The 24,731-nt window shown below is 44.0% G+C and overlaps 2 protein-coding genes across 7 annotated transcripts in view; one reads left to right on the top strand and one right to left on the bottom strand.

Annotated features, from left to right (window-relative positions):
- NTM (neurotrimin) overlaps positions 1-12,565 on the top strand; it is a 940,510-nt gene extending 927,945 nt beyond the window's left edge. For 4 of the 6 annotated variants that reach the window (XM_025464869.3, XM_049109742.1, XM_049109745.1 and 1 more), the window contains 3 exons: positions 1,188-1,220; positions 5,589-9,327; positions 9,574-12,565. In XM_025464869.3, the coding sequence (XP_025320654.1) occupies positions 1,188-1,220; positions 5,589-5,689 (134 nt within the window). In that variant the 3' untranslated portion in view covers positions 5,690-9,327; positions 9,574-12,565. The remainder of the gene's footprint in view (positions 1-1,187; positions 1,221-5,588; positions 9,328-9,573) is intronic. The other 2 variants (XM_025464870.3, XM_049109744.1) reach the window with 1 other exon arrangement.
- The window catches only part of OPCML (opioid binding protein/cell adhesion molecule like), a 1,085,315-nt gene continuing 1,066,908 nt past the window's right edge, over positions 6,325-24,731 (bottom strand). The window contains exon 7 of the mRNA XM_049109746.1: positions 6,325-7,832. Coding sequence (XP_048965703.1) covers positions 7,795-7,832 — 38 coding nt within the window. The 3' untranslated portion in view covers positions 6,325-7,794. The remainder of the gene's footprint in view (positions 7,833-24,731) is intronic.

The following is a 24,731-nucleotide window of genomic DNA, read 5'->3' as shown; positions in this document are numbered from 1 at the left end:
AGGAAGAAGCAGGCTCCATGTGGGGAGCCTGATGCAGGACTTGATCCTGGGTCTCCAGGATCACACCCTGGACCAAAGGCAGCGCCAAACTACTGAGCCACCCAGGGATCCCCTATATGCAAGGACCTTTGCACAGAGAGTGGTATCACTTTTATGCAAAGAACTCCATGCACTTTTTTTTGTTGTTTTCAACTTTATTGAGGTACAATTTATGAAATTATAAGACATTAAGATATCTTATAAGATATAAGATATTATAAAGTGTAATCATGGTGATTTCATATACAAATGCATTGTGAAAGGATTTTGCATCCTCTCTGTATCCAGGCTGAACAACTACAGAGACCCCTTGTTAAAGAGGGAAGTGAAATATTCGAGACTGGACCACTTCTGGCCACTCAGGACATCTGCTATTAGCAGGGAAGGCTCTGTGGATTGTACAGAAGGCATGGAGTTGGTGAAATGTGGGGTCTCTCATGGTCTAATCATCAGAGAGAAGCGGGCATCCCAGTACATCTCCACAAGCAGGTCTTACTTAGCAAGTGCAAGTGTAGCAGCATAGGTGCAGGTCTCACCACACGAGGTTGCCCCCTCTGGGCCTGCTTGCTGTAGCCTGGCTCATCAAGGGAAGTCAGGCATCACAAGCCTGAGCCCTCTGGCACAGGGTTTCTAAAATGCGTAGATAAATGCCAACGCTGTACATCTCAAATGTGGCATGGACACCTGTGTTCAGATTGCTGCAGTATAATCCATTTGTATCAGCCAATTTTATACTTAAGGCCTACAGACCAATTAGGGGATAGTCTGGTGGCCAAAGAAAGAAAGTTGTTGTACAAAGAAGTATTGATTGGCTCGGGGCCTCAGGCTCCCCGGGGCACCAAGTCTCCTTGCTACCATCAGATGGATGTGTTGGCTCCATTGGATCGATGATCCAGTCTGACCATCATTCAAATCCTGCCCCAGCCCCCCACGCCCACTCAACCTTATGGCAACTGACTTCCCAGCAAACTGAAGGGATGTACATAGGAGAGCTGGGCTGTGGTCAGGACAGCAAGAGCCAAGTGCAGGAGGGCTGAGGAAGGCCTGGGGCCAGGAGGGCCACCTCTTTCCCAGAGCCATCTAAGGGCAAAGCACATGCCTCTGACTGCTTTCTACCTTAACAGCGGCTTGTTTTTAATTTCTTTTAGAAGTGAAAACTACAGCTCTGACCCCTTGGAAAGGTTGGTATATTGATTTCCAGGCCGCTCTGCCTGGGTGGGGATGGGTATCCAAACCTCTTCACTTTCTTCCCAGATGCCTTCTCTTCTGAGCTAACCCCAGGAAGCAGCCCAGTGGGATCCTTCCCTGACCTTGGGCCATCTCTGTGCCAATCTCGATTAACCTGTCTCCAAGGACCTGCAATCCCCCTGGGTAGCTTCCACTTGTAGACATCTAACTGCTGTTTGCTGGCAGCACTAATGAGCACCTGCCAGGGCCCAGAGTTGCTCCACATCTTGGCTGCTCCATACCAAGCCGGCCTCTTCTTACATGCAGATGCTCTAATGCAATGATCTTCTTAGGCCCTGGCCTTGCATGCTGTCCTTTGCTTACCCTGTTCTCTCTTTCTCTCTTTCTAACTTGGAGCTGGAAGGGAAGTGGTGGGAGGGAGGGGGAAGCTCTAGGGTGAGTCACTTGGCTACGAATAAAACACGTCTTATTTGAGGCTTTCATTCCCACTAGATGTTTCTGATGGACACACTGACACTCATCACAGTTCCCTGGGACCCTAGCTGTCCTGGTAACTCATCATTGTAGGCCTCCAGAGGTCTTGAAGGAGGTAAAGGGAATAAAAGCATCCGCAGCAGCGTGGAGGCATGGCTGCGTGATAAACGGAGGCCTCATCTGTGTGGCTCATGTCACCAGGCGGATGTGCTGAGCTGGTGCTCTGAGACAGCCCTGCCCCAGGATCTGTGAGCCACACCTGCCTGGACAAAGGGGCCTCGTCTCCTAGATTTCTTTCAGGTGCTGGCGAGCGTGGGGTAGCCACATGAGCCCAGGTGGGACGGGCCCCGTGGCCTTACTTCCCCGCCTCATTTTTGGAAGATGTGTGACTTGCACAATGTGACGGGTTAGTGCATGAGTTAGTGGAAAGAATATTGTATTTGGAGACAGAAGTCAAGGGAGCCTGGGGAAGTCCCTTAAGCCCTCTGAGGCTGTTTCCACCCCTGGGAGCTGAAGAGAATAATCCTCATCTCGTACCTGAGTGTCTTCGAGGGGCTGGGACACCTTTCCCCACTGCAAGAACTCTTCCCGAAATCCTAATCAACATGGTTTTACTTCCTTGTCTACTTTCCCTCAACCATAAGAACATTCAGGGACAGAAAAAGAGGGGAAGGGTGTTTGGAAGGGAAAACCGAGATAGAGGTAGGGGAAGAGTGTTTTGCTTTGGTTCGGCTGGTCTTTTTGCTCTTTTCTCTAAGTAGAATCTTAAGACAAAGGAAAACAGGGAGACAAAGTAAACAGGAACACATCAGTATGCATCAAAATGTTCTGGTTCCTTCCTTTTTTTTCAACAAACATTTGTTAAATACCTGCCACGGGCCCAGTTAGACACAGACCCGGCCCTTAAGGAGCTTCTAGCACAGAAGAGGAAACCCACGTTAGACAAATAAAGGGAAATAGGACACAGATGGTGTGTATTTTAAAAGCTGGATGCATATGGTGCTGTGGAAAAAAGAAAAAACAGGAGCCAAATCAAGGAAGTCTGCCTGGAGGAGGTAACTGGGGCCCAGAACAGAATCTGGAAGGAGTGGGAGTGATTTGGGTGAAGGACATTTCAGGCGGAGGGGCAGGGGTATGAGGGTGGGAAGGGAAGATAGTGGGCGGGATGCCCGTGTGCCCGGCGCTCGTGCGGCGCGGTGTGGCAGGCAAAGCGTCTCAGGAGGCAGGTGGCAAGCGGGTGACCGAATGTCGTGCGTGTCCTACAAAGTGGACGCTTTGGACTATGATGCTTTGGGCCTGGACTATGACGTTTTGAAAGGGCTGCAGGACCCACACAGGTGAGAGTCATGACGAACACAGAATCCTAGTGACCGTGCCCCGGAATGAGAGTCTGGGGAAGTTCAAGGGGGCAAGGCCGCAGGTGGCAGGGCCCGGTCCGTGAACGGTTGTGGAAGCGGAAAGGAGAGCTGATGCAGCCCGCCTCTCTGGGAGGGCGCCTGGGGCTGCCTGGTCTTGGGATGAGCTTTGTCCAGGCCAGGTTCCCGAGACATGCCCGGGGGAGGGTGAGGCGGGGCAGGGTGGGGGGAGTGAGTGGAGGGGGAGGAGGCTGGAGGGACGTGATCCCCCACAGGGTCCCCCACAGGAGCAACAGTGTTCTGCGGGCCCAGGACGGGGAACAGCGGAGAGCTTGGGGAGTGATGCTGCGGCAGGAGGCCCGGCACACCTGGCGGCCTCCCTGTCCTCCGTGGGAAGGGTTCTGTGATGCAACAGGTCAGGACCCCGCTCGCAGGCCCTCGTGGAGCTTCCCCGCAGGCAGAAAGCAACCCTGGGGGCATAGCCGCGGAGGGCGCACCTGCAGAGGCATCTGCCCAGCCATTGTGAGGCACCTTGGGGTGCTTCCCTGCTCCCCCCGCAGCACTGCAGAGGCCCTGGCTGCGAACGTGGGCTCCCAACTTCCCCACATGGCAGCAAAGCCGGGTCCCCGCTGAGCTGTCCGCCTGGCCTCCGTGAGACTCCTGCCAGAGAGGCGGCTCCGAATGGGAGGTTGGGTGGGGGGGTGCAGGAGGGAGCCCGGGGGGTTGGGGTGCAGGCAGGACCCCAGAGCCGCTAAATGCAGAGCAGTGGCATGCACCCCATCCCTTCCCCACGGAGCATCTTCTGGGCGGCGGGCCGGGCAGCGGGGCGAGAGGGGGAGCGGGCCGCAGGGCTGTGCTTGGGAGGGCAGGACAGGCCGAGGGAGAGGCCCGCGGCTCAGAGGCCCACGGCCAGAAGCACAGGGCCAGGCACGCGGACACCAGCATCACGGGAACCCACTCCACCAGGCCCGCTGGGCCGCTGGCCCTGAATCCAGCTGCGTGGCTCGCCGTGAGCCTCGGTGGGGGCAAGAGTCCGGATGCGAGGGAGCTGGGCCAGGCGGCAGGGCTTCCTCGGGGCATGGGACACACAGCCTCAGCCGAGAAGGCCGCGCTTCCCTGCCGGGCTCCGGAAGGGTGCCCTGCGGAAAACACAGCTGCCCGTGACCCGGGGGTCCTGACGGCCCGTGCACCGGAGCGCGCTGGCCAGATTTTCCAGGACAGAGCCAGTCAGTGAGCAGCGGTTAGAGACGAGCATCTCCCAGACTGAGACGCAAGTCCCTGGAGCTCAGGAGTGCTCCTGTCACCTGTAGCCTGCGTGGGCCGAGGGGAGGAGGGCGGCCCGGGGCGGGCCTGTACTTTGTGCCGCCCAGAAGGCCGCGCCCAGCACTTCCTGAGCGCAGGCACCACCTGGCCGCGGACACGAGGTTAGGGCACACGGTACCTCTCAAGCTCGGGACCGTCCCTTGAGCCCCTGGCCCAGAACCAGAGATTTGCCCCAAGGGTCTAGGAAGTAAAATTAGATGGCAGTGCCTCCAGGCCAGGGGCCCCAGCATGTGCTGAAGACCCCCGCGGCGGCCCGAAGGCTGGCTTCAGGCTGCTCCACATGGGCCAGCGGCGTGTCTGGAAGCTCTGCGGCATCCGACTCAGGCGGGCAGAGGGGTCTGACCTGGTGTTTTGGCATCTGTGAGGACGTGTCCTTGGGGGCAGCTGCACTAAGTCCCTCTGTCTGATCCGCGCCACGGAGCGCTCCAGAGCCAGCCCAGGCTGAGGAGGTGCCCGCACTGGGTCCCCAGCCCATGTGGGGCTCCTAACGCAGCCTGCTGGTCACCACTCCTGGCCCCGTGTGTCGCAGGCGCCATTGGCCAGAAAGCTTATGTTTCAAGCCATCGGGAAAGTGCTGGGACCCGTCAGGCACCTCCCTGCTTTCTTGCACCCCGCACGTGGCCCGTCCCGTCCTGTCCCCTCCTGTGCACCTGCCGGCGGCCCGCGTCCACGCAAGCCTCCCCTCACCTGCAGGAGCCCCTCACCACCTCGACCCCTTTAGGGCGCAGGACACTAGCTAGGTCCGCCAAGACCTCGTCCACATGACAAAGAGGCCAGGTGCTCGGGGCCGCGGTGGCACGGGATAGGCCATGTGGCCTCCCTGGTGCACCGGGTGGCAGCTGGGGGCCTCCGGGTGTTTCTGGGCAGACACCGCTCAGTAGTGGGCAGATGGAGACGCACACGGTACCGGGTCTCGCTGCCTGGCAGCTCTCTGTCCACCATCCATCAGTGTGCTGTCTTCTTGAGCGTGACCCAAGGCAGGGCCTCAGCACGGGCGGGGGGTGAGGCCACTGTCACCCGAGCCTCCCCGCCTCCCCTGGCCGGCGGGGAGCATGCATCTGGGGGTCCCAAGCTGCAGAAGGGTGCACCCAGGGCAGCGCCCCTCCCCGGCCTCGTGTGCAGGGCCGGCCCACGACATGTGGCAGGGAGAGGGTCGCCTCCCCAGAGGCAGAGCCGCTGCTGGCCGTGACCAGTGTGCTCTCTCCACAGGCCCAGGCGCAGTCAGCGAAGTGAATAACGGGACGTCGCGGAGGGCAGGCTGCATCTGGCTGCTACCTCTCCTGGTCTTGCACCTACTCCTCAAGTTTTGATGCGAGCGCCACGTCCCCCCCGGGAGAAGCTGCTGCCACAGCAACCACCCACCCCACAGCAACGGCAACTCCGACAGCGACCAGAGCACCCCCGTTCCTTATGAGCTAGAATCCAACGAAATTCCAAGAAACAGCCTAATGGGACACAAATTCGAGGGAGGGGAACAAAGAACACTTTGGGAAAACACGTTTTCAAAGGGAAATTGAAAATCCGGCTCGCAGGCCTTGCAGATCCGTAGGCACAGCTGAGTTTTCTTTCTCTGCCCCAACAGAAGGAAGGCACACCGGCCTTTGGACCAACCCACAGCTGCATCGTGACCTGTTTGTGACCAGGGTGGGCCGGGCTCAGCCACTCTGCCCCTTACCGTGCCCCCAGCAAGGAAAATTCTGGAGCAGGCCATCCCAAATTCAATAGAGACGAACAGAGTGAGTCGTGCAGGCCCGGATGTGCCGCTGTGGCTCCTTTCAGAGACTGTGCCACTGTTGTGTGTGTGACAAAGTGCAAAATTCAAGGAAAAAAAAAATAAAGAAAAAGGAAACTAAACAAGACAGCCTGACAGCTACAACAATCCCACAATCAACAATCACAAAAAGATATCGTTAAACCTTCTTTTTTTTTTTTTTTTTTTTTTGGGGGGTTTTCGTTTTACTACATGGACACCATGGATTAAATAAGGGATTCTGGTTCATTATTAATTTTATTAATTATATTTTCTGATATGAGTCTAGAATTTAGTGCAAAAACAAGACGAGACTAAAAAAAATACACAAATGAAAGGGGTGAAGAGAAGTATGATTGTTAAACATTAAAGATAGTGTACTTCTTAACTAGGTTTACAACTGGTGGACCACACACCGGGCATTAACCACCCGGTGAGGATATGTCAAATCCACCAAAAAAACACATACGATTTAACCAACATCTCCACCAGCGCTACAGATTTCTCCTTATTCTGGCATTTAATGCAGACAATACTATGCTTCTACCTGCTGTTTAGAAATGGAAGGGTGATCCGCACTGTATCCTGAGTTTGTTGGCTATGCTTCTTTTGATGGCATATATTATACAGTATATATATACATATATTTTTTTTGTTAGAGTTCTAGCCATTTTATTTCTCAGCAGGGTCCTTTCTCAGACATTACTGCATGCTGTATATGGCGTTAGCTGTGTGTTGATCTTCTAAAAGATGATAGAGTTTACTGGTAATTGTGTAATCAGCTCCTGCCTTTTTATTTTCTTGGGTTATTTACACGTCAGAGACATTTATAAAAAGTGAAAAAAGAAACAAAACAGAACAAAACAAAACACTAATACCAGGCGCAGCATCTTTTCCAGGTGTGGCTCTCGTAGGCGAAGGCCCTTGACAGGAGGCCTGGCTTCTCCATCATGCCTCGGGGCGTGAGCAAACAGCAAGCAACTGAACCAACTAAACAGTCAGTAACCACTTGCTTTAGCCCATTATGGGAATCTCTGATGCCTTTGTGACTACTGGAGAATTGAGTCCTCTCGGTTCATTTTATTTAATTTCCCACCTTTGTGTGCGTGTGTATGAAAGAGAAAAAAAATGCAGTTTTTAGATAACCTTTTTTTTTTTTTTCCTCCCCCGAAGTCTGGGAACGGGAGAGGCCTCGGGGAGGGGTCCTGGATGTGATGAGGGAAAGTGGGATTGGGGGCTAAGGGAGGGAGGGGTTGTCTCTGACTTGACATTAAAAAGTGTTCCATGTCCCTCTTCACCTGGTGTGGTACCTCATTCTCAAGCTGGGGTGGGGGGCAGGGGGGAGGTGGGGCTGAGGGGCAGGAGAGCCTGCCTGGCTTGTAGGGGGGAGATGTGGAGGAGAACGGGCGTCTGACTCACGCTGCTGCTCTTTAGCTCCCTCCTTGGGGTCCAGTGGGTTCCTTCTGTGGATGTGCTCTGGTGACGGATGGCTTCAGGAAACCACCTTCATCCTCCTCACAGAAGCAGCCGAGGGGTGGGCCTCATGAGGACCGTGTCTCCAATGCCTTCAAGAAGGTGCTGGCCGAGGTTTGCAGCATCCTGCTTGTGTCCAAACCCCTCGCTTCGTGTCCTGGGCAAAATGTCAAGGCCAGTTACGGAAAGGCTTTAATGGGTGATTATTTCTGGAAGGCAGCAAAGTGCAGCTATCACAAAAAGAAAAGACAAGGGGGAAAAAAAGCACAAAACATTGTGGGTTAGTATTAAATATTCCCAAACTCTATCAACTGGGGTTTTGGGGACTCTCCTCCCTCCATGCCTACCCCAGAAACCTTGCTTCAGGTCACAAATTAAGAGGAAGAAGTAGATTTTTAATACCAAATAGTATTCCAATAATGTGGCTCTGTTCTGATTGATTCTGGGAATTAAATAAGCAGCTGAAGATTCTCTGAGAGGCGGAAATAAGGGCGAAGCTGAAACACGCAGGGATTACTAGACTTGTGTCCTCGGGTGTCAGTTCAACCCGAGGGGGGTAGACAGACAATGTTTAGGAAGGAGTAGTTTCATTTCTGGGTGTTACTAACAAAATTGAGAAAAGATGGTTGACTTCAGGTCTCTCTGTGCCCTTTGGACATTCCACGCTCACTACCAGGTGCCGGATAGTCCCCCTTCTTCCCAGGAGCGTGATCTGGAGCGGTCTGGCCCAAACTCACATAAATTTGGCTGCTTTGGAGTCACCCCTCCCTTATATCCCAGGACTGCAACGGCATGAGCTTTGGGTGTCCTTAGACTGAGTGGATGGGTGGGATTTACCAGTTCTCCGTTGCCTGAAACTGCTGTAGACACTGGCGTGTGGATTCATGTGCAGGTCATGGTCCATGGGATTTAAGTGAACCCTGGAAACTCCCATATTGCCAGATTTGAGCCCAGATACCTCTGAATAAAATGTTCCAAGGCATCTGCAAAGAGACACTTCCCTGAGCTCGCTGGGATGAGAGAACACGCGGACACATGACCTCCATTTGAAACAGAACTTTCTCTTTCATACTCACTGAGCATGCTTGAGATCACCCCTTCGCCATCCTCCCATGAGGAACCGGTCAGTCACAACCAACTCAATAAAGTGACATTAATGAGGAAGACTTGAATTTACCTATTTGCGAATTCAATAGCCCTTCTTGTCTCGTAGTCCTTTAGAACTCTGGTTATTCAAGAGCACGGGCCTCACGGAAGCCGCTTTGGCATGAATGATGGGTTCAGCAGATAGGAGAACCTCTTCCCCCCCCCATCCTGCCTAAGAAGGGAGTTCCTTTCCTCTTCTGCTTCGTGAGCCACATGAGTCCCCATCTGCTAAATTTCAGTCTTTAAAGGGAGTGTCTATGTGCTCACAAGAAAGGGCCTTTAACCAGATGTACAGTTCAATCCAGGAAGACATGGCTTTGATTAGGAGTTCATAGGGACAATTCTCAGGCTTGTCTCTTTTCAAGAAAAGGAACTTGGCTAGAGAGTTCTTGTTCATTATAGAAAAGCATCCTGAATAGTGTCTGACGTTCTCTTTCTTGATACATTTACTGATTGAAGACCATTCCTACGGGCTGGCCTGGATTTTAGGTGTACTGGAGTCACTGTCGTACATTAGGATTCATCTACCCCCCTAACTTTGGGATGTCCTTTGGGGGAACCATGATTTAGATCTGGCAGGTTTTTTTTTTTTTTTAAAGAGTAAACTTCATGTTATTTATTTTTTTTTAATTTTATTTATTTATGATAGTCACAGAGAGAGAGAGAGAGAGAGAGAGAGAGAGGCAGAGACACAGGCAGAGGGAGAAGCAGGCTCCATGCACCGGGAGCCCGATGTGGGATTCGATCCTGGGTCTCCAGGATCGCGCCCTAGGCCAAAGGCAGGCGCCAAACCGCTGCGCCACCTAGGGATCCCTGATCTGGCAGGTTTTATCCCATTAAAAGTCTCTCCTGTTTTAGGGGTTGGTGAAGAATGTTCTAGCCCTAAGCACTCTAAGAGAACTCCTGAGGAAGCCCATTCATCTTCTTTCAAAAATGTCTGCTGCTTTCTGGCCACATAGATGTGCAATGGCTCACAAATTGTTGTTAAATCTTTCCCCATAATTCTTCTCCATAGTGGGTTCAGATGTCTCACCTGAAGCATTATGAGTACTTGTCCAAGGACGGCCTTCTGATGAGTGGAACTTGTAAATCTGGAACTATAATCACAGTTGATGATCCACAAAAGTTTGTGTTGCTGTGGATGGTGATAATGATGGGGATGATGAATGACAGCTATTGTTCCTCAAGCCGGGGATAAGTTAGCAAGTGAATTAACACTAAAATCTGATACATTTCACTAGACCGACCTACCTTTACTGTTTATCTCTGTTTAGGAGGGAGGACAGTCACACCAGTCAGTCACAGAAATGTCCTTTTAATGTGTGCTTTTGATTTTTTAAAAAAATGTAAAATCTGGGATCAGCAAAATATCCACAATTTTTTTTTTTTTTACACTTACAATAGTACAGATTTGAGGTACTTCTCAGGACAGGAGAAAATCTATGCAAAAGGAGCGATGTGGCACAGGAGCTGGTCCTGCTCATGATAAGCCCACACACCCTTATGCTTCTATGGCTGGATGTATATGCGGATGCCAGCCATTTACTCTTCATCAGATAAGCAACGAAAAAGAACTGAGATTAGTGGTATCTGAGAGAGGCACTAAATAATACCTCTTTCCAGCATTTAAAAAAAAAAAAAAAGTAAACTAAATCCCAGACCTAATTTGGTTCACAACTTGCTCACTGGGGTTTGATTGTATAGTTAGTATCTCCTTTATCATTCCAAACTGCTCAATCAGGTCTTTCTAAAGCATCCATCCCTGCCTCTCTCCGCTTTTAATTCAGATGCTATTTCCGTGAGTGTCCAACTCTATCTTTCTCTAAGGCAATAAATGCAAATTAATATCCCCATGATTTGTGAGTAACTGAGATCTCTGAGTCTCTGCATCTTCATCCTAATTTCCCTGTCCCTCACGACTTCATATCTCTCCCATCTTATCCACATTATATGATTAGAACAACACGGCTTTCTGTAGCAGACTGTCCGATTCCTGAGCTCAAGATATGATCACTTCTTATAATTGATGTCTGAAGCGTGTTGGTGCATTATTTTTTATGAAGGAGTCTTAGTTTGGTTTTCATTTTCTGAATGCAGATGTTACCCCCACGCAAGCTTCCATGTAATGTAGATATCGCTTCTGATATATTGTTAAGGTACATGAATTTATTTATATACTTCAGGGATTGTTAACATTATTTGAAAATGAATTATGCCTCTGCCAGAACACCTATTTGATTAAAACTTCCTAGAGTACAAGTTGGCTGTGGCCATGGCATTTACCTGGCTTCCAGTGACTCTCCTTTTGGAATTTCTAAGTATCAGTGCAGTATTTTGGATACAGAGCCAAACTGCTTGTCAGTAGAATTAAGAACTAGTCCAGATTCTATTGCTAGCTAGTTGGATTCTCCTTATCTTTTACATAAGATGTTTTGATGGAGGATCACTCAACATTTTCAATCTTTAAAATTCAATCATGTAATTTTAGGTTTTACAAGGTTTCTGCAGAAAAAACTTTGGAAAGTTGTGTTTATGATAAATGACAATGGAAGGTGTAATTGGGGTGAGTTCTAGAGCCAATGTATTATCTGTGTTCCCAGGATGGCTTATAAGAAGGGAACATGCATGATCAAAGCTGCCATTTCTATAGATTTTTAAAGTACCTCCTGAAGGAGAATTTGAGGGATGGACACTGCAGCTCCTGGAAAGGAGTGTTGTCTGTGTTGTCTAATAAAAGACAGTGGCTTTTTCTGGAACAAGAAATGATGTTAGCCCCAAGCTGCTGTGCAGTTTTGCTTTCTGTATGACACAAGTAAAACAAGAGAATGAACTGCCATATGTCTTAAAGTCTAGGAAAATAGAAGATATTGGGGCTAAGCAAAATACTCAGAGTTCTCACTAGGAGTGTGTGTAGGGGGGCGTGCGCACACACACGCGTATGCTTGTATGTGCATGCACATGTGTGTGGGGAAGAATTTACTGTAATTATTAAATTACATAATCCTGGCAGCCCGGGTGGCTCAGTGGTTTAGCACCGCCTTCAGCCCAGGGCGTGATCCTGGAGACCCAGGATCAAGTCCCATGTCGGGCCCCCTGCATGGAGCCTGCATGTTCCTCTGCCTGTATCTCTGCCTCTCTCTCTCTCTCTCTCTCTCTCTCTCTCTTTCTATCCTCTCTGATGAATAAATAAATTTTAAAAATCTTTAAAAAAATAAATAAATTACATCATCCTTTAGCATAGATGGCACATGTTAAACCCAAGATTCATCTTTAAAATAACAGGAGAGAGATGAAAAGAGAGCTCCAAATAAGATTTCTTAATAATTATATCACATCATCCTGATATGTGCTCTGCTCAAGGGTCCAGAAATATTTGTGCAGGTCTCATTTGACATATTTGTGTATTGTTGGTTCAATTCTAGGTTCACTGAGTGCCCCTCACCATTCATCCTGCCCCTTAGACTCTGTGCTTCCTTTATACTCTTCTGTGAAGAGCATGAGATAGAAGAGGGAGTGGACAAAGATTAGACTGAGCTTGGTGTTGGAAACTGCATGCTCCCTGGTCCCTTTTTCCAAATGTTTGTTCCTGGCCATTCTCTTAAGCTTCAGCTTCTTAAGGTTTATTTGCAAAGTTGATGGAAGGATCAGGTGAAGTCATCAGGCCATATGCCCTGCACTGTGTGAACTGCAAAAGGAAGAAGAGCGCAAGCCATAGAGCACACACATGGGTGAGGGAGTCTTGGTATTCCTTTGGAAGGAGGGGTTAGAAAGAAAATGAAACAAAATAAATGCTTTATCAATCACGTCACTAATTCAAGACAGTGCCATGTCATTCTTTTCATTCCTGTCCACAATTATTCTCATTTGTACATGGCCACTTGGAAAGGAAGATAGACAGGAACTAAGATGTACAGTAATAGATGCTGTCTGGTAAGCACAAAATTCTATTCTTTAGGTGTCCATCCTAGAGTTTAATAATCAAGAAAAGTGAAAATAAAGTGATAAAATAGAGAAGAAATTCAAAAGATACAACTTATTCCCGAGGCTGTATGTGGGAGGCGGTCTACACATACGCACAGCAAACGTGCTTTGTGGCGTCAACAGTAAGTTCTTGGAGGGTAGAGGTGAGGCCCTGCCTCCTTCCTCACCAATCACTGTGAGCACCATTGCTAGACAGGCTCTTGGCAAACTACGATCAGCTTTTGCACATTAAAGGTAGCACATGCTATTGCATGTCAACTTCCCCTCATTTTTTGAGGAATAAGTATAGGTAGAGTCGAGAGGATACGAAACAGGAAGCCAAAGGAGGAGTTCTAGCCCAACATGAGCTAGAGTGTGCAGTGAGATCTGCAACAGGTCGTCGTACCTTACAGGGCCTCAATTTCCTAATGGCTGAGATGGATGTTGTACAAACTGGTCTTAAAAGGCCTCCCAAGTCTGAAACACTCTGGACCTTCCTTCTCCATTCTTCCATAGTTCACATCTATTTCCCGAAACGCGGGAAGTCCACATTTGAATTGGTATTATGGAGATATTAAGAGGTATCACTATTCACAGTCAAGTAGGCAGGGCCCCTTTTTCAGGCATGGAAATACAGATTCAAAAGGCCACCGTTCTCAAAGCTTTGGATGTTAAGCTATCCTTGGAGACTCTGACGAAAACAACCTCAGTCATATTCTTGAGACAAGACATCCAAGCAAGTACACATGCTCCAAAAATACTTATAAAATGCTCTAGAGGGTTATAGATGGTTTGTGGACTATTCTAAACCCATGTTAAAGAACCCTACTGTGGCATTTCACTCTGAATTTCGCTTATAGGCTGTTTACATTTCTCACATATATTTGATAAGGATTGTATCCTGCATGCTTTGATTTTTAATCAAATAAACAGAAAGCAGCCGCTTCTAGAATCACCCAGGGAGTGCCATATGGATTGAAGCTCATCATTTAGGAATCAAACCCATAATGATGTAATTGCTCAAGCTCTTTTTCTACAAACTTTTTTGCTGACTGACTTCTCGGAATTTGTTCCTTACTCCGACAATGACTCCAGTTTAGGTAACAACAATCTTGTTGGTGCTTTTATTTGTACTAGCTAGTAATTCTGACTCTTCCCATCAGCCAAATGGTTCACAGTCCACAGAAAGCCCAAGAAATTAAATTGCCACTGTTTTCTCCCGTGTCTGTTAGGCCTAAAGTGATCAGGACATTTTCCTTAATAAAAATGAATTCACCAGGCCCTCCACGATCTAGAATAATGGATAACTCATCCTTCTTACTAGCATTCTCTTCATCATGTTCTGGGTAGACGATGCCCCCCACCAAGAGTGAAAGGCTTTCTTCATCTACAGAGCACTTGATTGAGCCAACAGTAGTGCAGCACGTGTGTAAAAGGGTCAGGCAAACCATTTGCCCAGCTCTGGTTCTGAACAAGGAAATCAATATTCCACGGCGTAATTCTCCAGTCAGAAGCAATCGCCCTCTATCACAGCAGCCCAAGGGCAGCAAATTCATTACAACGTGTTTGTTGCTATTCTCTCACGTACCTCAACACTGCTGCTTTACAAATACGTCAGACACCCTGGCCTCCTGATCATTTTTGCATTAATACCTGTCTCCTTCCCCAGCCACATGTGGAATCATCCTTCTAAACACTGGCACACTAGGAGCATCTATATTAATGTCTCATCATTCCTTGTCTTCAAAAATATAAAAGAATAATCAGTCAGGAGGAGTCCATGGCATAGGATTATCTGAGCTCCGGAACTCTAGGCATCAAATCAGAGTTTGTGAGTAGAAGCATAAGCTACTTTCATTAACAAACATGGCAGTGTTAAGACATAGCCCTGAACTATCAATGAGAAAGTCTCTCTGATTAAATAACCCACTAGCCTAGCTCACCTATGTCTTCTTTAGTAGCATTTTTTCTCTACATTTCCTTTTATCTCATTTTCTCTTCTTTCATTCTATTCCTCCAATATAGCCTGTCTTCGTGCTAAGAACCTAAGAAACTGGAGATCTAAGAATCTGGAGAAAAGAAATAAGTTTGAAGGGATGTTTCAGTACCCCTCTGTTTATGCTAGGCATTCTGAGAATAATTGTGACTTTGAGGAAAAAAAAAAAAAAAAACATGATCTCATTGGGCTATACCTAGGAATACACATTACCTTGAGTTAGATATATAGTGTTCTGAACTACACATCAGTCCAGATCACTGGCAGCAGCTTGGTAGACCCCTGGAGCAATTCTTCACTACAAGCTGCATCAATAGATCCTGGCCACTTGGTTAACTTGGGGAATAAAAGCTGGTTTAACTCAGGAATACTTGTCAGGAATACTTGTCAGCTTTAGGTATCTGGTAACCAACTTAGATGAGCCACATGAACAGAAAAATTACCAAAGAAATCCCAGGTTCTATTACTTCAAAAGTCCTTGAGGAATGATATCAACAATATAGCTGAGATGTTCTTGTCATACCCCACCCCCCACCCCTTTCTACAGCAGTGTAGTATCCATTCAGAGGCAGAAGTACCTTTGTGGAAGCTGTGGGATCCAGAACCATATGCCTAGGAACCAGAAGGAATCTTACCCATCTGTACATCAAGTAACAGACATACAGAGCTTGGTTCTGGCTCTGGACCTTGCAGTGACCCATGAACCAGCTCTAGACCCTCTCAGTCAAGTCCAGAAGCCTCTAGAGAACATGATCTTAGATCAACCATGATATTGAGAGCCCTTATGGAATTTCAGGTTTCTGGCAAAGAAGTTCTAGCACAGCATGAGAATTATAAATACAAGTTTAGATGCCTTGGAGAGGATAGGAGGAAAAGTTTGACTTTACTTATGTAACCATTTTTCCCAAGCAGTACAGCTCAGTGCCAAATGAGACCATCTCAGTCCATTATTTCTTCCATAGGGGAAAGTAAAAGTATCTAAGTCCTCATCTTCCCCATATGGGGCCCATTTCTCTCTCATTCCATCCAGAGTACTGCCATGAGCTGCATGATTGGGGACCTGGAAGAGTGGCAGATAGGACTCTAGGAAGGCATTACAAAAAAAAAAAAAAAAGGCACAGAGTGTACTAACTGATCACAGTCTCCCATCAGGAAGTCTTGCCATGAGCTTCTTGTGATACTTCATCCATAGATTCCCCCAGTTGGCCCACACCCACTCCCAGCATTTCACATGCCTCACCCACACACCCTCACACCCCATGGCAAGTTGTCTGTGCATACCCTTAACATTGGCAAGAGTCAGCTTTGGTAGATGACTGGTGAGCATGTGCAGAAAAATAGCTCAAATCTACAGGCCAGGAAGAGCTCATAAACTTGAGCTTTAATCCTGCCCTTGGGAAAGGAAAAGGGAAGTGTCAGCACTTGGCCTAGTGCATTGCAGTATAAAGAGAAGGCATACAATCTTAAGAAATCTGCCACAGGAGAGAGCAAAAAGTGTGAGAAGGGCATACCCATAGGAGGTCTGACAAAGCCTCAGAATCTAGCAGAATGGACAGAAAGTATTTCTCTCCAAAAGTCAGTTAGTAAAGACTGGAAGAAGTGATTGTTACTGATAATGTAAAGACAGTAAAAGTTTAAGGAACATGAAAATTAAGGAAGCACGATACTATCAAAGAATCATAGTAATATTCAAGTAACCTACCCCAAAGACAAGAAAACCTGCAACTTTCCCAGTAAAGAATTCAAAATAGCTATTTTAAGGAAGTTTAATGAGGTACAAAAAAAAAAAAAAAACACTGGAACACAAGTCAACAAAATCAGGAAAACAATATACAAACAAAATGAAAAGTTTAACAAAGAACAAGAAATCATTCAAAAAGAGAAAGAGAAACTCTGGAGTTGCAAAATATAATGAATAAAATGAAATAGAAAACATCAACATCAAAATGAATCAAACAGAAGGAAGAATCTGTGAATTACCAGATAGGACCTTTGAAATTATCCAGTCAGAGGAGAACAAAGGAAAAAGAATGAAAGATAATCAAGAAAGCCTATGTGATCTATGCAGTACCATTAAAAGAAGAAATCTGAAAATTATTGGAGTGCAAGAAAGAGAAGAGATAGAGAAGAGAATAGAAGGATTATTTAAAGAAATAATGATGGACAACTTCCCAAATCTGGAGAGAGATTTAGATATCCAAATTATGAAGTCCACGGGTCATCAAATGAATTCAACAATATAGTCTCCAAGACACATTAAAGTAAAAAAAAAAAAAAGTCAAAAATCAAAGATAAAGAGAGAATCTTAAAAGCAACAACAACAACAACAAAAGAAGTTGTCACTTACAAGGGAGCCCTCATAAAGCTCTAGGCAAATTTCTCATGAGAAACTTTACAGGCAAGGAGAGAGCATGATGATATACATATAAGGGGCTAAAAGGAAAAAAAAAAAAACAAAAACCTACCAGCCAAGAATACTTTATCTGGCAAGGTTGTTCTTCAGAATTGAAGGAGAGATAGGCTTTCCAAGATAAACAAAAGCTGAGGGAGTTCATCAGCACAAGACTTACCTTATAAGAAATGCTGAAAGGAATTCCTCAAGCTAAAATCAAAGAACACTAGGTACATGAAAATATAAAAATATGCAAAAGCATATAATCAAATTCAAAATGCACTAATACTATAATATGGTGGTGTATTAACCACTTAATGCTAATGTAAAGTTAAAGGACAAAAGTAGTAAAAATAAGTTCAGTAAAATAATATGTTAATATACAATATAAAGAGAACTAAATTGTGACATCAAAAATATGAGTGGGTAATAAAGGAGTAGTTTCTGTATGTAATCAGTTAAGTTGTTAGCAGAAAATAGACTTATACCAAATGCTTTTTGGTAAGCACAAACCAAAAACCTATAGTAGATACACATAAGACACACCTAAGATACACATAAGACTTATGAGAAGGAAATAAAACCATATTGCTACAGAAAATCATCAATTCAAAAAGGAATGCAGAAAGAGAGGAGAAAGGAATAAGGGGACTACAAAACAGCCAGGTAACAATTAAAAGATGGCATTAGTAAGAGCTATGGATAATTAGTCTTAATGTAATTGGATTAAATTATTGAGATCAAAAAGCATAGCATGGCTAGATAGATTAAAAACAAAAAAAAAGACCAAATTGTATGCTGCCTTTAGGTGACTCACTTCAGCTTTAATGATGCACATAGATTTAACGTGAGGGGACAGAAAAAGATATTCCATGCCAGTGAAAACCAAAAGAAAGCAGAGTTGATAGATAGATAGATAGATAGATGATAGATAGATAGATGACAGATGATAGACAGATCTCATATATATCATATATAAGATAAACTTAAGCCAAAAACTGAAATAAGAGAAAAAGATAATTATTATAAGATGATAAAGTGGTCAATTTATAAAGGAGATATAATGCTTACAATTGTCAAACTATGGAAAGAGCCCAGATGTCTATTGACAAATGAATGGGTAAAGATGTGTGTGTGTGTGTGTGTGTGTGTGTGTGTGTGTGTGTGTGTGAGATGGAATATTACTCAGTCATCAAAAAGATGAAATCTTACCATTTGGAATGACACAGATGGAACTAAAGGGTATTATGCTAAGGTAAATAAGTCAATCAGAGACAATTATCAATTGACAATCAATTATGATTTCTGTCATGTGTGGAATTTAAGAAACAAAACAGAGGATCATAGGAAGGGAGGGAAAAATAAAATAAGATGAAATCAGAGAGGGAGACAAACCATAAGAGACTCTTAACTATATGAACAAACTGATGATTACTAGAGGGGATGTGTGTTGGGGGAAGGGATAACAAAGTGAGGGCATTAAGGAGGGTGCGTAATGTGATGAGCATTGGGTGTTTTATGCAACTGATGAATCACTGAACTCTACCTCTGAAACTAATAATACACTATATGTTAATTCAATTCAAATAAAATAAAAAAGAAAGTTAAAGATTAAAAAAAGAAGATACAACGATCTTATATATCCAACATCAAAACACCTAAAATATATTAAGCAAATACTAACAGATCTGAAGGGAGAGCTAGACAATCTATTAATAATAGGTGACTTGAATATCCTACTTGCAACAATGGATCAATCATCCAGACAGAAACTCAATAAGGAAATATTGGATTCGAACTATAGTTTAGGCCAAGTGGTCCTAACAGATATAGACAAAACATTCCATCAATCAACAGCAGGAAACATATTCCTCTCAAGTGCACATGGAATTCTCTAGGATAGGTCATACTATAGGTCACAATATAAGTGTTACCATATTTTAAAATATTGAAAACACATCAAGTAAATTTTCTGACCACAATGGTATGATAAATCAATTATAGGAGGAAAGCGGGAAAATCTACAAATAAATGGAAAGTGAACAACACACTCTGAGCAACCAATATGTCAAATACAAAATACAAAAAAAAATCTTGTAACAAATGAAAATGGAAACACAACATACCAAAATTTATGAGATGCAGCACAAGCAGTTCTAAGAAGGAAATTCATAGTGCTAAATGCCTACATTAAGAAGAAAGAAGATATTTTTTTTAAAAAAGCAACCTAACTTAACACCTTTAGGAATTAGAAAAAGAACAATGTAAGCCTATCATTAGCATAAGGAAAGAAATAATAAAGATGAGAGTGGAAATGAAGACATAGAGGACAGAAAAATAATAGAAAAGATCAAAGAAACTAAGAGCTGGAGTTTTTTTTTGAAAAGGTAAACAAAACAGACCAACCTTTAATCAAACAAAGGAAAAAAAGAAGACTAAATAACTAAAAGCAGAAATGAGTCATTACAACTATGACACAGAAATACAAGAATCCTAAAAGATTATCATGAACAATTATACGCCAATAATTTGGATAGTCTTTTACTAGAAATGGAAAAATTTCTAGACACATAAACCTATCAAGACTGAGTCATGACTAAGTAGAAAATCTAAATAGATGAATAAATAGGGAAATTGAATTAGTAACAAAACCTTCTCATCAATGAAACACCCAGGACCTGATGGTTTCTTTAGTGAATTCTACCAAACTTTTAAAGAAGAATTAATGCCAGTCATTCTCAAACTCTTCTAAAAAAATTAAATAGGAGGAATTATGAGGGTAATATTACCCTTATACCAAAGCCAGTAAGGATATTACAAGGAAAAAAAAGACCACTACAGGCTAATATTCCTGATGAATATAGATGCAAATAAGCTCAACAAAGTGTTAGCAAACCAAATTCAACAGCAAATTAAAAGGATCATACACCATTATTCAGTTGGATTTATCCCTGAGATGCAGGGATGGTTCAACATATGCAAATCAATACACCACATAGTAAAATGAAAGGTGAAAATCATATGATCATCTCAATAGATGAAAACATTTTTGATGAAATACAGCATTCCTCTATGATAAAAACTCTCACCCATTGAGTATAGAAGGAATGTACCTCAACATAATAAAAACCATATATGAAAAGCCCACAGCTAACCTCATAGTCAGTAGTCAAAGGTTAGGAGATTTTTCTCCAAGGTCAGGAGCAAGACAAGAGTGCACACTCCTACTCAACATGGTACTGGAAGTCCTACCCAGAGCAATCAGGCAAGGAAATGAAATAAAATAAAATATAACCAAATCAGAAGGAAAGGTAAAATTTCTTCATTTGCAGATGGTATGATCTTAAACAGAGAAAATCCTACCAAAAAACCATCCAACTAAACCACAAATTCAGTAAAGTTGCAGGATTAAGGAATCAACATACAGAAATCAGTTGTGTTTCTATGGACTAACAAAGAAAATATCTGAAAAAGTAATAAAGAAAGCAATGTTATTCACAATAGCATAAGAACAATAAAATACTTAGGAATAAATGTAATGAAAGGAGGTGGAAATTCTATGCACAGAAAAATATAAGACTCTGAAGAAGAATTTAAAGAAGACTCAAGTAAATGGGAAGATACCTTGTGTTCATGGATTGGAAGAATTAATATTGTTAAAATATCTAGACTACCCAAAATCACTTACAGGTTCAATGAAATCCCTATCAAAATTCCAAAGGCATTTTTCAGAGAAATACAAAAAGCAATCCTAAAATTCCTATAGATTCACAAGAGACCCCAAATAGCCAAGGCAATCTTGAGAAAGAACAATGCTAGAGGCATCACGTTTACTGATTTCAAACTGTTACAAAGCTGTACCAATCAAAATAATATGGTACTGGAATAAAAATAGACACATAGACCAGGGAACAGAACTGAGAACTCAGAAATAAACCCTAATATAAGGAAAGTGAGCCAAAAAACCTTCAATGGGGAAAGGTAGTCACTTAAGTAAATGATGTTATTGAATAATCACATCCAGAACAATGAAATTGGGCCCGTATCTTACACCACCCACAAAGATTAACTCAAAATGGATTAAAGATTTGAATTATTTCAGGACTTATGTCCTGAAACCATAAAGCTCCTAGAAGAAAACGTAGGACAAGCTCCTTCACATTGGTCTTGGCAACATTTTTTGGATATGATACCAAACACATAACGAAGTAAAGCAAAAATAAACAAGTGGGACTACATCCAGAAGTTGAAAACCTGTGCAGCAAAAGGAATAATCAACAAAATGAAAAGGTAACCCACAGGATGGGAGAAAAAATTGCAAACCATACATCTAGTGAGGGCTTACTACCCAAAATACATAAGAAACTCCAACATCTCAACAGCAAAAACAAGCAAACAAACAAAAACCCAGACAACTGGATTTAAAAAAAACAGGCAGATTTTTTTTTAATTTCCTGAAGAAGACATACAGATGCCAAGAGGTACGTAAAAATGTATTCAACATCACTCATCATCACGGAAATGCAAATCAAAACCACTATGAGATATCACCTCACACCTGTGAGAATGGCAAAGACAGAACAAGTGTTCACAAGGACAAGGAAAAGGGAACCCTTTTGCACTCTTGGTGGGAATGTAAATTGGAGCAGCCCCTATGGAAAAAAGAATGGCAATTCCTAAAAAATAAATAAATAAATATAGAAATAGCATACAATATAGCAATCCCACTTTTAGGTATATATCCAAAAAATGAAATCAGGATCTGAAAAGAAAAATCTGAACTTCTATGTTCATTGAAGGATTTCTTTCTTTTTTTTTTTTTACAATGGCCAAGACATGGAAACAATCTACATGTCCATCTGAGGATGAAGAGATAAAGAAATTAGAATATATACATGACATATATCAGACATTTTATGATATATATATATATATATAAATTGTGAGATGATTATGAGATATATATTGACATATTTCGTTATATGAGAAACATGATTTCTTAATATATATGAGACATATATATATATATATATATATATATATATATAATATACATATATAAATACTATTCAGCCATGAGAAAGAAGGAAATCCTGCCCTTCTGACATCATGGATGGAACTTGAGGGCATTACACTAAATGATATAAGTCAGACAGAAAAAAAAACAAATATTACACAGTATCGCTTATATGTGGAATCTAACAAAGCTGAGCTCATAGAAATAGTAAAATGATGGTTCCCCGGGGCTGTGGGGTATAATAAATGGGAGGCCCGTTAGAGAATACAAACTTCTGGTTACAAAATAAGGAAGTTCATGCAATGGATAGCGTGGTGATCATAACCAAATATACTGTATTATATACTTGGAAGTTGCTGAGAGAGCACATCCTAAATGTCTTCACCACAAAAAATAAATGGCAATTCTGTGAAGTGATGGTGGTGCTAACTCTCCCGTGGTAATCATTTGTTCATATGTAAGTGCATCACATCGTCACATTGTACGCTTACATTCATACGTGCAATTATGTCAGTTATGTCTTGATAAAGCTGAGGCAGCTCCTTAAGGAAAAGAGCGGGTCATATAACCTCCACTTTCCCGTTGGCCAGTGGTTTCTGGCATGAGAGGCACCTAACACAGGTTCCCTGGAAGTTCTCACTTCAGTAGTGATATCATACGGGCACTATAAAACTCCTTTTTGGAACTTCGGGACTCCACACAGAGGTGGAAAGGGGAGTTCAGGAGATTTTTGGTGTTGTTGCTGACATTTAAGTTTATGCAAAGACTTTTTCGGTCTAATTATTTTCCTTATATTTCTGAAGCTTCTTTCTGGTGCATCTGGTCATAAGGGTAAACAAGGACTTTTTGAGAAATCAATGAATTGCTGCCAACGATAAGGAAAGTAATTATGCTTGGAACTGGATAAGAAACTGGATAAGAAATACATTCATTCACTCCCCCTTATTTACTGAGGACTTAATGTATTCCTGACACAGTACTTGGTTCTAGGATAAAGTGGGGAGCGAAACAAAACACGGCTTTTGCTCCTGAGACATTTCCAGCCTAGTGGGTAAGAGAGGCGGTGATGCAATTGCCGCAGACACGCACTGTAAATGCGCTCCGTGCAGGGTGCTGTGAACACAGTTAGAGGAGCTATGTGGGGGTCCAGTAAGGTCTCCTGACCAGGTGAGATCTGATTTGCGGCAGGAAGGATGAGGATTCGAGGCAGGAGAGAGGGGGGAAGGACACTAACCACAGACACAAGGCCCTGACGTCGGAGGGGGACTAGCCTAGCAGAGAAAACCTTCATCTCCCACTCCCGCTTCTTACATACACCATTCCGATGGGTTACTCTTTTCTTTTCAGGCACAGTAACCTTCATACGTACAGTTGAATGCAAACCAGTACACTTGCCATTCATCTCACACACACCTTTACACACAATAATATGCTGGTGAGCCTTTCTTTTTAATAGAAAATCTCTCTGTGTGCGCTAAGACTTAGACTATTCTCTTTTTTTTATAATAAATTTATTTTTTATTGGTGTTCAATTTGCCAACTTACAGAATAACACCTAGTGCTCATCCCTTCAAGTGTCCCCCTCAGTGCCCGTCACCCATTCACCCCCACCCCCCGCCCTCCTCCCCTTCCATCACCCCTAGTTCGTTTCCCAGAGTTAGGAGTCTTTATGTTCTGGACTTAGACTATTCTCAAATCTGAATGCAGCACATCCGAATCACCGGGGTGGGGTTTCCTATTAAATTGGTATCTCCAGGGAGAGGGCCGTGGAATGTGTATCCCACGCAAGTTTCCCAGGTGAGCCCTCAAGATGAGAACATCCAAAACCTCTAAAACAGGACATCTTGTCCTTCCAATTTTCTTTATCTCCATAACTGGCATCATCAAACTTGGGCTCAAACCAAAAACCTAGGATTTGTCTCTGACTCACCGTCCCTCACCCCCCACAGACAATCCATCAGAAGGTTCTATCACTTCCAGTGATGTCACATGTGTCCAGCTCTCTCCGACTTTGCTGCCACCTTGCTCTAAGCTCCCCGGTCTGCTCCCCTCTGTGTCCAACTAGTCTATCTTAGTTCCTAACCATTCCACAATGGCTCCTCACTGGCCTCCCTGTCTCCGACACTCTCCACACAGTGGCTGGAGTGATATTCAAACACGCTTACACAGACACACACACACAATACCTATCATTTCACAACTCATTGTAGGTTTTTTTTTTAAGATTTATTTATTTATTCATGAAAGATGAGAGAGAAAGATTGAGACAGAGAGAGAAGCAGGCTCCATGCAGGGAGCCCGATGTGGGATTCGATCCCAGGTCTCCAGGATCACACCCTGGGCTGAAGGAGGCACTAGACCGCTGAGCCACCCGGGCTGCCCACTAGTTTTTGAGTCATTTTAATTCAGTTAAATCTTAATAACTCTCCCTCGGGATACTTCTCTAACTCTGATTTTCTGACACAGGGAGGGCTCGAGGCCCCCAGAAGTGAAGCCAGGATTTTAACCGAGGGGGTCTGACTCTGGAACTTGCAAGCTCTGTATCTGAGCTACACCACCTTCAGTGAATGTGTTTTTATTCAATTGTCAGATACACATTTTTTTCACTTAAAAAGAGA

Source organism: Canis lupus, chromosome 5 (assembly GCF_003254725.2).
Source record: "Canis lupus dingo isolate Sandy chromosome 5, ASM325472v2, whole genome shotgun sequence".
In the NCBI taxonomy this organism is placed as follows: domain Eukaryota; kingdom Metazoa; phylum Chordata; class Mammalia; order Carnivora; family Canidae; genus Canis; species Canis lupus.
Note: the sequence above shows the minus strand (reverse complement) of the source record. Positions and strands in the feature narration are given on the sequence as shown.